Source organism: Ylistrum balloti, unplaced genomic scaffold (assembly GCF_031769215.1).
Source record: "Ylistrum balloti isolate Yb309-2 unplaced genomic scaffold, AGI_CSIRO_Ybal_v1 Utg369912, whole genome shotgun sequence".
In the NCBI taxonomy this organism is placed as follows: Eukaryota; Metazoa; Mollusca; class Bivalvia; order Pectinida; family Pectinidae; genus Ylistrum; species Ylistrum balloti.
This window is the reverse complement of record NW_026782034.1, coordinates 65200-78079: the sequence shown is the minus strand read 5'-3', so window position 1 is coordinate 78079 and position 12880 is coordinate 65200. Positions and strand designations below refer to the sequence as shown.

The 12880-nt window shown below is 34.1% G+C and overlaps 1 protein-coding gene across 1 annotated transcript in view; it reads left to right on the top strand.

The window, feature by feature from the left end:
* LOC132546768 (uncharacterized) overlaps positions 1–12880 on the top strand; it is a 31315-nt gene that overhangs the window by 4909 nt on the left and 13526 nt on the right. The window contains exons 2-8 of the mRNA XM_060210487.1: positions 5017–5079; positions 5691–5829; positions 6493–6586; positions 8146–8299; positions 10132–10219; positions 10966–11077; positions 12157–12192. Coding sequence (XP_060066470.1) covers positions 5017–5079; positions 5691–5829; positions 6493–6586; positions 8146–8299; positions 10132–10219; positions 10966–11077; positions 12157–12192 — 686 coding nt within the window. The remainder of the gene's footprint in view (positions 1–5016; positions 5080–5690; positions 5830–6492; positions 6587–8145; positions 8300–10131; positions 10220–10965; positions 11078–12156; positions 12193–12880) is intronic.

Genomic DNA, 12880 nt, shown 5'->3' with positions numbered 1-12880 from the left:
TTTAATGATTGCACTGGTAGTTGAAGTGGTCATGTCATGAAGATAAAATCTCAGGGATTTTCATTTCATTTCTGGTTTCATCTATTGTTTACTTTTTGTGCTGTCCATTTAGAAATTTCTAAAACTTTATAGTTTGTTCATTTTTGCAGAACATATGCTTATTGCTATGTACTGGAACATATAATATCATTAATTATTGGTCACAAAGTATGTGGTATTTATAATGAGATAAAGGAACCAATATCTAGGATTGTAGGTATGAATATAGTAAATATTCCCCAACACTGTATCAATAACTTATGTATATAGTAAATATTCCCCAACAGTATATCAATAACTTATGTATATAGTAAATATTCCCCAACACTATATCAATAACTTATGTATATCATAAATATTCTCCAACAGTATATCAATAACATTTGTATAGTAAATATTCCCCAACACGGTATCAATAACTTATGTATATCATAAATATTCTCCAACAGTATATCAATAACATTTATATAGTAAATATTCCCCAACACGGTATCAATAACTTATGTATATAGTAAATATTCTCCCCAACAGTATATCAATAACTTATGTATATAGTAAATATTCCCCAACAGTATATCAATAACTTATGTATATAGTAAATAGTCCCCAACACTGTATAAATAACTTATGTATATAGTAAATAATCCCCAACAGTATATCAATAACTTATGTATATAGTAAATATTCCCCAACAGTATATAATAACTAATATATTATTCCCCAACAGTATATCAATAACTTTGTATATAGTAAATATTCCCCAACAGTATATAGTAAATATTCCCCAACATATAGTATATCAATAACAATTATGTATATAGTAAATATTCCCCAACAGTATATCAATAACTTATGTATATAGTAATATTCCCCAACAGTATATCAATAACTTATGTATATAGTAAATATTCCCCAACAGTATATCAATAACTTATGTATATAGTAAATATTCCCCAACAGTATATCAATAACTTATGTATATAGTAAATATTCCCCAACAGTATATCAATAACTTATGTATATAGTAAATATTCCCCAACACGGTATCAATAACTTATGTATATAGTAAATATTCCCCAACAGTATATCAATAACATATATATATCATAAATACTCCCCAACAGTATATCAATAACATATGTATATCGTAAATACTCCTCAACAGTATATCAATAACTTATGTATATAGTAAATATTCTCCAACACATATCAATAACTTATGTATCAATAACTTATGTATATAGTAAATATTCCCCAACAGTATATCAATAACTTATGTATATAGTAAATATTCCCCAACAGTATATCAATAACTTATGTATATAGTAAATATTCCCCAACAGTATATCAATAACTTATATATATAGTAAATATTCCCCAACAGTATATCAATAACATTATGTATATAGTAAATATTCCCCAACAGTATATCAATAACATATATATATAGTAAATATTCTCCAACAGTATATCAATAACTTATGTATGTCGTAAATATTCTCCAACAGTATATCAATAACTTATGTATATAGTAAATATTCCCCAACAGTATATCAATAACTTATGTATATAGTAAATATTCCCCAACACTGTATCAATAACTTATGTATATAGTAAATATTCCCCAACAGTATATCAATAACTTATGTATATAGTAAATATTCTATATCCAATATAGTAAATATTCAGTATATCAATAACTTATGTATATAGTAAATATTCTCCAACAGTATATCAATAACTTATGTATATAGTAAATATTCTCCAACAGTATATCAATAACTTATGTATATAGTAAATATTCTCCATATCAATAACTTATGTATATAGTAAATATTCTCCAACAGTATATCAATAACTTATGTATATAGTAAATATTCTATATCAACATGTATATAGTATATCAATAACTTATGTATATAGTAAATATTCTCCAACAGTATATCAATAACTTATGTATGTCGTAAATATTCTCCAACAGTATATCAATAACTTATGTATATAGTAAATATTCCCAACAGTATATCAATAACTTATGTATATAGTAAATATTCTCCAACAGTATATCAATAACTTATGTATATAGTAAATATTCTCCAACACAATAACTTATGTATATAGTATATTCTCAATAACTAACTATGTATATAGTATAAATATTCTCCAACAGTATATCAATAACTTATGTATATAGTAAATATTCCCCAACAGTATATCAATAACTTATGTATATAGTAAATATTCTCCAACAGTATATCAATAACTTATGTATAAAGTAAATATTCCCCAACAGTATATCAATAACTTATGTATATAGTAAATATTCTCCAACACGGTATCAATAACTTATGTATATAGTAAATATTCCCCAACAGTATATCAATAACTTATGTATATAGTAAATATTCCCCAACAGTATATCAATAACTTATGTATATAGTAAATATTCTCCAACACTGTATCAATAACTTATGTATATAGTAAATATTCTCCAACACGGTATCAATAACTTATGTATATAGTAAATATTCTCCAACACGGTATCAATAACTTATGTATATAGTAAATATTCCCCAACAGTATATCAATAACTTATGTATATAGTAAATATTCTCCAACAGTATATCAATAACTTATGTATATAGTAAATATTCCCCAACAGTATATCAATAACTTATGTATATAGTAAATATTCTCCGACAGTATATCAATAACTTATGTATATAGTAAATATTCCCCAACACTGTATCAATAACTTAAAGCTGACTCCAGAAGCAGATGTTTTGTTAAGGATTAATTTTGCTTTATGTTTTTGGCACATCCCCACGTGCAATATTGTAATTGTGTACTGAAGGGGAAGTGGCTGTTACCAGGCTGTTTATAATGAGACAGCACCAACTTCTACAAAGCATTGTCACCTTTACATTTGCCAACTTTTTTTGGAAATTCCAAAGGGGAAAAATTAATTCCTATGTTCAAAACCTTAAGCCTAAAAAAGTGCATCCATATAACAAGCTCTCCTTTTGGCAAATAAATATCTAAAAAACATAAAGATTAAGCCAGTAGTGTTTTGGTGGACAAATAGGATTTTTGACAAACGGAGATGAACAACTCGGAGAATTTAATAGATTCAGTAAAATAGATTATGAAAAAGTGTTCATCCTAAACCAGGCATAGTAGGACAGCTATGTAATCAAGCTAACAAGTGAGATGTTTTTAAACAGACTTGGGCAGTAACAAATGGTACAGACAAGGGTTAGGATGTACAAAGGTAACAAATAACCCCCCCCCTCTATATTTACATATATATAGGCATGCAGCCAGTGGAGGGATACATTGATGTTTGAAAGCAGACTTGTTCAGGACAATTTTTATTACCTACATAGATGTTAGAGTCTAAGGGATGCTGTGTTTTCTGTATATCTGTGTATGCTGTTTAACGATTCTAATGGAATATGTTGTGTCGTCATAGTTACATAGAATAGACAAACATATATACTGTGATTATTGAGGATCCTTAAATGAGTGTGAGATTCTACAGGCGATTTTTATGTATATAATTGAGATGAATTTTGGGTTGGGATATCAACATATTTAATACTGAAATGTAAAAATGGCTATGATAGTCCATGTACTTATACTTAATATGACTGGAATGCAGTAAATTTCCTTTCTTACATCATGTTTGAACTTTTTAAAGTTTATTGGTATAAAGCTGTAACTCGTTCACAGATGCACAGATGTAAATAACCTATCATTATAAATTAATTTTTTGTCCTAAATCATGCTCATGCTCGAAATATAATTTCAGCATGATGGACTTGGAAATTGAATAATTTTCAAAGTTATGGTCTGTAAATTGTGCAGACATTCACTTTGTGTAATTATTAAAAATGGGATGTATGATCAAATTGACCAGCTTATCGACCACTTAATCTGCTGATTAGAAAATCACAGCAGCAGAAGTTTCATGAAATAATGGATGATGCTGATCCTACCTACATGCATCGGCGATATCGTCTCCATAACATCTCTCTCATGCGTAAATACAGGACGCAAAGTAATTACATAATCAGCTGATAATTACATTACGTTGTGGTTATTGTGCATGTCATTGTCACACTCACTAAATTATACACTGTAGGAGTCACATTTTCTATAGAGAGAATCCTGGCAGGTTTTTCTGTCTGATCTTCCTGGTTTGAGATATCTCTCGGTGCGTCAGTTGATTTTTATATGCTTTCATTTCATATGATTAAATATATAGACTTTGGTCCTAATGGTACATGTACTTTGCTTCAGCAGTGCTTTAATTCAGGTGTCTTTTTTCTACATCGTTATAATAGCACAATTTTAATTATTTTTTGCTAAGCTTTGTATTAAGTATTTTTCTTGTACCTGTTTTTTTAGTCAGTGTTTTGAGTTCATCTGGTTTCTAATTTTGATAAATTTGGCTATCCTTTATTTCTTTGAGTTGAATTTACTTTGCCACTTCATATATTGCTACATGATTTGCAAACCTGATAGAAAATGCTGACAAGCTTAATTATCAAAGATTTTGTCCCTCTGTCCATAAAGTTGTTAATTTTCTTTGATGCTTTTTTTCTTCATTTTTTTTTTTTTTTTTGATAATTGTAATTGAAATGTCTGTAAAGAAGATCAGTTGGGTCATCTTCAGTATCTTTAGAGTACTCAAATAGTTAAAATGTATATAGAAGTTCACAATGATATGTCGGAATGATGACTGTCAAGTTAGTTTAAATAAATGACCTTGACCCACTTTAAGGGTTCTCTACATATGTAGATGTAAGAAGTACATCAATTTGTCATTGGTAAATAATGGTGCAGTGCTTGTAAAAATTACACATCTGACATGACTTGTTTGTAATGTTACAGTACATGTATATATTATAATGAATCATTCTGGAGTGACTGTGTTTCATTACCACAGTACTAACACATTCTGCTATATTTCAGTGTGTAGACAATGGCTTGTCCATGAAGATGGTGCTCTGGCCTATGAAATACAGAACAAAGAGAGTAAGTGAAATGTGTCTTTTTTATCAACTTTGTCTTTCAGCTACCAACTACACTGGAATCATGCAGTGTTAAAAAGAGATTTAAAGTCATGGTAAATCTGCCCGCAATAGCTATGGTATGACAATATAAGCTACTCTATGGGTAACCTTTAGGGGTAGTACCAGGTGCATGGTTAGCCATCCAACTACTGACCATGCTTGTCACCCAACCTTTTGTAAGTTTGGTGTTTATTGACAGTTTAATTATCTGGTCCATCAGCTGACTCGTATGACTGCATGTGTCTTACTAGAATATAACTTAGAGCAGTGTCAGTTGTTGGATGGGTGACTACTTGAATTTGTGTGACCAAGGTGAATGCTACTAATGTATTGTGAATATTTTGTGATAGAAAACAATGGAAGAGCTGTAGTGTGTATGTCAAAAACATGTTTAACATAAAAATGGCCACACTTGATTTTAAAATTAACTAAAGGATGCATAGGTGCAGTCATCAGTATGCTAGGTGTCTAGAAATAATCAGAATTTTAACTGACACATGTATTTTCTCTGAACAAACATGTATGGTCCAGTATTTTTAAAAAAATATATGAAATTCTTTCTTGAATTTACAGTTGAGCGACACTATGGTCTAAACCGGTTCAACCGTAGGACAGTTCGTGAAGACATTCCCGTTGCTAAAGTTTTGCAGACTGATGAGGAGGTTCGACAGCAGGAAGAGCGTTACAATGAACTCCAGGCTCTTAGGGCACAGTATGTTATCAGAATTCTATATTTAGAATTGATTTTTCTATGATTCTCAGATAAGAAATATAATTTTTAAAAGAACTTTGGAATGAATGTATACATATTGTTGAGAAATATAACATATATGTTTTGGAATTTCCACTGCATAAGGTTACTTTAATAGTAAACAGTTGAAAATCTGTATTGCATATGCAGAGATAGGTCAGCGAACAGGATAATGAATTGTTAATATGTAATTATGAAGTTTTTATAGGAATGAACTTTCTCTAGGACATGTCTGTGGATCTATGTACACTAGATGGCTTTGTGAATATACATGTTAGCAGATTTTATTTGCCCGACTGATTTCCACTCCTTTAGAATTGAATTTTTCGGAAGTCTTGCTGGAATGTTTTGGATCCTCACCAGACATAATCACTCAATACATATAGCAATGCCATCATCATTGGTGAAAAGTTTGATATTATAGTCATGATGAAATGTGCTTTGTTTCGTGTTCTCAGACAAGTAATTTATGATCAGTAAAAATGTCAATAATCCAAGTACCCGACCTACGACCTCTCCTGACTTCACTGGAGGTGATTTGCTCAATACCATCCTGATAATTCTGATGTATATATTGATTTCTTACTTAATACTGTTTGATCATAGAGCTGTATCTTCATTTAGGGCTGATGAGGACCAGGAAATCGCTCGTCGTGTTTTAGAGGAGATCGAAGGAGAAGAGAATGCCAGACTGAGAGAAAGGGAGTTACGGGATGAGGTATGTGATAAATAAAGGGAGGGAGAGCAGGGGGAGGGGGATAAGGGACAAGGTAGATACTAGACAGAGGGAGGGAGAGCAGGGGGAGGGTGATAAGTGACAAGGTAGATACTAGACAGAGGGAGGGAGAGGGAGGGAGAGCAGAAGGAGGGAGAGGGTGATAAGTGACAAGGTAGATACTAGACAGAGGGAGGAAGAGTAGGGGAGGGTGATAAGTGACAAGGTAGATACTAGACAGAGGGAGGAAGAGTAGGGGGAGGGTGATAAGTGACAAGGTAGATACTAGACAGAGGGAGGGAGAGTAGGGGAAGGGTGATAAGTGACAAGGTAGATACTAGACAGAGGGAGGGAGAGTAGGGGGAGGGTGATAAGTGACAAGGTAGATACTAGACAGAGGGAGGGAGAGTAGGGGGAGGGAGATACAGGACAAGGTAGATACTAGACAGAGGGAGGGAGAGTAGGGGGAGGGAGATACAGGACAAGGTAGATACTAGACAGAGGGAGGGAGAGTAGGTGGAGGGTGATAAGTGACAAGGTAGATATTAGACAGAGGGAGGGAGAGTAGGGGAGGGTGGTAAGTGACAAGGTAGATACTAGACAGAGGGTGATATGGGACAAGGTAAGTACTAGACAGAGGGAGGATGATATGGGACAAGTTATGTTCTAGACAGAGGGAGGGAGAGTAGGGGGAGGGAGATACAGGACAAGGTAGATACTAGATAGAGGGAGGGAGAGTAGGGGGAGGGTGATAAGTGACAAGGTAGATATTAGACAGAGGGAGGGAGAGTAGGGGAGGGTGGTAAGTGACAAGGTAGATACTAGACAGAGGGTAATATGGGACAAGGTAAGTACTAGACAGAGGGAGGATGATATGGGACAAGTTATGTTCTAGACAGAGGGAGGGAGAGTAGACAGAGGGAGGGAGAGCTGGGGAAGGGAGATATGAGACAAGGTATGTACTAGACAGAGAGAGGGAGATATGGGACAAGGTATGTACTAGACAGAGGGAGGGAGATATGGGACAAGGTATGTACTAGACAGAGGGTAGGGAGAGTAGGGGGAGGGTGATGTGGGACAAGCCACAGGGAATGGTAAGTATCAGACATAGGGAGAGGGAGTTAGGCTTGAGTATACTTGATAGACGGAGACGGAGCTGTAGAATGAGATATTCATTAAACAGAGGGAGAGGCATCTGTGGGACATAGTATATAAATGTATGTTCATGTCATTGATGGTTAGGTGAATGGTAAAGATATAGCATAACATATTCTTGTATGCTTACTTTAAGACTTTGGTATAAATCTTTTTGCAGATGTTTGTCAAATTACAGCACATATACTGTAGAAATCATACATCATCCCCCACTTTTACAATCCTTTAGCCAACGTAAGCTGCATAATAAATTAATGACATTGAAAGTCCGATATAAATGCCATATTTGTTTGTTTTCCTGGAGTTGTATGTAGTATATATTTGAACTGCTTTATAAATCATCTGTTATTCTATTTTAGTTTAGTGATAACCTGTATGTTTGAACAATAAGTTACTTTGTGTGACAGGAAATCGCCCGCATTGCACAAGAGAAAGAAAAACAAAAATATGAACGATACTTGGAGAAAAAGAGGGAAAAAGATTTAAAGAAAGAACGACACATTTTGGAGAAACAGCTGGAACAACATATGGTAGATGCCAGACTAGCTGCAGGAGACGAAGGTAGGTATTATCAACAACATATAGTAGATGCCAGACTAGCTGCAGGAGACGAAGGTAGGTATTATCAATAACATATGGTAGAGGTGAGACTAGCTACAGGAGACGAAGGTAGGTATTATCAACCACGCATGGTAGATGCCAGACTAGCTGCAGGAGACGAAGGTAGGTATTATCAACAACATATAGTAGATGCCAGACTAGCTGCAGGAGACGAAGGTAGGTATTATCAATAACATATGGTAGAGGTGAGACTAGCTACAGGAGACGAAGGTAGGTATTATCAACCACGCATGGTAGATGCCAGGCTAGCTGCAGGAGACGAAGGTAGGTATTATCAACAACATATGGTAGAGGTGAGACTAGCTGCAGGAGACGAAGGTAGGTATTATCAACAACATATGGTAGAGGTTAGACTAGCTGCAGGAGAGGAAGGTAGGTATTATCAACAACATATGGTAGAGGTGAGACTAGCTGCAGGAGACGAAGGTAGGTATTATCAACAACACATGGTAGAGGTTAGACTAGCTGCAGGGGACGAAGGTAGGTTTTATGAACAACACATGGTACAGGTTAGATTAGCTGCAGGGGAGGAAGGTAGGTTTTATGAACAACACATGGTAGAGGTTAGACTAGCTGCAGGGGAGGAAGGTAGGTTTTATGAACAACACATGGTAGAGGTTAGACTAGCTGCAGGGGAGGAAGGTAGGTTTTATGAACAACACATGGTAGAGGTTAGACTAGCTGCAGGGGAGGAAGGTAGGTTTTATGAACAACACATGGTAGAGGTTAGACTAGCTGCAGGGGAGGAAGGTAGATTTTATTAACAACACATTGTAGAGGTGAGACTTACTTCAGGAGAGGAAGGTAGGTATTATCAACAACATATGGTAGATGCCAGACTAGCTGTTGAAGTTGAGGATATGCAGGGAAATTTAATTGATAATTGACAAAACATTTGGCATTTTGTACTTAGCCTTTCACTGTATTAGATCTTTGGTACAAATTGTTATACTGATATATATATTTTTCTCGCACCTCAGACAGGGATAGCTCACGTAATTACCCCATCATAAGATTTTTCTCTCTTTTTTACACATCTGTGTATACATCTGCATTTAGGCGTTGGTGGCACCTACACCCGTGCATTTCAATAAAAATGTAGATTATGTCGTAAAAATTTCAATGATATTCTGTTTAATTAATCATATTTATATTGAAAAAGAAAATCTTCATTGTGAAATATGTTGTATATTTTATAAGTGCAGCCTACATTGTTTTCCTGGCACTATCCAAATGTTGTTTAAAATTGGAGAGGCTGTGTGGGTAGTTTGTGGCTCCCACGGGATATGCCAAACTCTGATGAAATATTGAATAATTTTCAGAGTAGGAGGTGCAAGAAAAAAAATCTGTTACCTGTAACTGAGGGAGATCAGGGTATCTCAGTCTCAGGCTAAGATCCTGACATCTGCTGGGATTATGTTACAGGATCTTAGCCCGAGATTGAGCTACCCCGATCTCGCTCAGTTACAGGTAACAGATTTTATTTGTCATATTTGGGTTTTACACCAACAGCTGGGTGTGGGGGATAATACCTCATTTTGCAGAACCTAGTTTGTGATTTCACAGTATTTTGATGAACTGAGCTCTTTTATAATCTATGTTTTTTTGTGATTTTATGGTATTGAGTTGTAACAGTTGTAATCTAAACATATATAAGGATAAGCTGTATAACTGCAAAGCTTGTTTTTGGTAATGGAGATCAAAACCTGAAATCTTTTCAGACTTAGATATAGCTGATGTACAGATTGGTTATCCTTTATTTTCAATATTAGGTCTAGATGATGCCATGCAAGGCATGCACATGTCTGCACCAGGGGATCGAGGCTCCTTCTCGGGGCGACAAGTCAACGGGGGTAGAAAGTAAGTAAATGCTAAAATTGAACTGTTTATGAAGATTTAGGTTAGCTGATGCTTTGTTGGAAGAAAATGTGTATTAATTATTATTCAATGTGGGCATATGTTAGAGTTAAGATTTGTGACAAACATCACAAGATATATTGTTAGTTTTACATGCCCAATAATAGATTTCAGGCCAATCAGACCTGTTGTTTTGGTTTTCTTTAGGAAGACTGTATTTCATCATTGTCTGTTATAATTAATATTGTATGTTTTGTTTATTCATTTACTGATTTTGATGTCCTTGCAATTTAAGGGAGGGGCATACAATGTGACCTGTGTCCATTTATTCTCTCCCATTGTATTCTGTTTCTAATCAGTGTCATCGGAAATTTTCAACAGATTTGGTACCTCTTTACTCTTTACCATCTTACTGTATTATCAAGTTCTAAACCTTATTGTATCATGGTGGTCATAGTTCAAGGTTAAAGGGTCAAAGGTCACAGTAGACAACTTTCTACAAATTTATAAAACAATTACAATGCTTACATGGGAGTGAGGACATGCTTGTCTAGGGTCATAATTGTGGTATTTCTTCATACGAGAACTTTTCTTATTAAACTAAAATTTATTTCAAGGTATTTGTTGGATACTTCATGATGATAATGATAAATCATTGTAGCCAGTGGACGTATTTACCTACCTTTTACTTACAACATATTATATCCTGACACTTAGATGGCCTGTGGATGATTATGTATGTATTACAGGGTGACTCCAGGAGGTATTATAGAAGATGATGGTGACTTCTCAGACTTTTTTGCTATTCCTGATCACGTAGATGACACCCAAAAGAAAGTCATTCAAGAAATGCAAGACGAGGTTAGTGGTTGATATGGTCCTTCAATCCTTCAATCCTTCAAACATTTCTAATTTCATATTTTTATCTTTATTTATTGTATAGCTTTAAATCAAACAACCTGTCAGGATGTTGTTCTAAAGTTTTAAATATCGGCTAACTCCGCTGAATGCTTTGCACAGGATATCTTCCGAGGTAATAGTGACCTTCAAAAGTCTATAAATAGATGTCTTACTGATTCGGAAATTTAGGCGCCACAAAATCATGGAAGAAGAATAAGAATAATAATGATAAGGAACAAAGCACTAACAATAGGTCATTTCACCATATGAAATGCTGTATTTTATATATATGTAGTATTTTATTAATGTGTTTAAACCATTTCTCTGTTTTGTCTTACTTGAGAAGAAATAGAATCATTGATTGATCCAGGGTGACTGAAATTAAGTGACAAATATTCTATCATTACCATTTGATAAAAGGAGGGCATATAAAGGTATGATAAGCTGATTTTAATATTCACAGTATCATGCTACTAAATTGTTATTATTTGATCACTTTCAACGGAACTTAAAACTGAACATAAACAGTACATGGGGTCAGTACTTTAGTTTTTTCCATGTAGCTCACTTCAAATGAATATAGTTTACAAATGAATATTAGCACGGAATCTTGATGGCAATGTCCTGGTCAGTTCTTGTTATCACTATTTCTTGAGAAGTATGACTGAAAGGATCTTTAAAATTTCATGTGAAGGTTTTCCTTGGTTCCTAGTTGTGTCCTTTTGTTTTTGGGAATGGTCAGAAAATAAAATGGCTGAAAGGTAGCCATTTTGGATTTTGACTTTGTAAATTTTTTATCACTTTGTCTTCAGAAAAACTGGTTAGATCCTGCTCAAATTTCATGCGTAGATTTTTTGCTAGGTCACTAGTTGTGTTCTCTTGATTTTTGGATCAGAAAAACAAAATTGCTGACTGGCAAGAGAAAAGATAGGGAAACACATTAAGATCAAACACTGGTGAGCACCAGGATTTCTCTGGGGTCTCTTTTTGTTTTTAAAATGTTTGAGACGGTAATAGTTTGTTTTTTTATTTTGACACAGGAGTTGGCACGACTTTTGCAGGAACAGGAACACAAGGTAAAGAAACCATTTTCAAATAATGAACATTGAATTTATATTCAGTGCCAGTAGTAAATTTCTTGACATTCTGTACATTTTAACAGTTTTTTTTTACATCAGAATATATTTCTTAAGGTCAGTTCAGGAAAGTGAAATGGATAGAAATGCCCTTGGTCAATTGAAAATAAGATTGTCTGAATAAATCAGATTTATTGTGTTATAATTTTGAAAACAAGACTAGAAGCATGATATCTGATCCAAGCATTAGCAATACAGTGAGGAAAATGGAAAAAGACATTTCACCTGTTTGTTTATTAACCCCACATATATTGCATATATACAGCAAGTAGACAGGTGACGTGTGCATTGTTGCACAAGTGCAGGTATGTTGTGATGCCATCAGTTAGCAAAACAATCTAGCTAGATCTATATAGAATTTCTACAATTAATATTATCACTAGTTGGGTTTTGTGTCCAATTGCGGCATACCGTTTCTATAACAACACAAGTTGGGTTTTGTGTCCAATTGCGGCACACTGTTTCTATAACAACATATTGCCTTTGGTATGAATATTATAAAACAGCTTTTAACAAAATCCTAACTTGTCCCGAATATCCTTTATTAGTATTATATGGAACTGTCAAACTGTTCCCTTAAACTTCAAAGCAGTATTTTATAAAAATTTGAAAAGAAATGTAATGATGT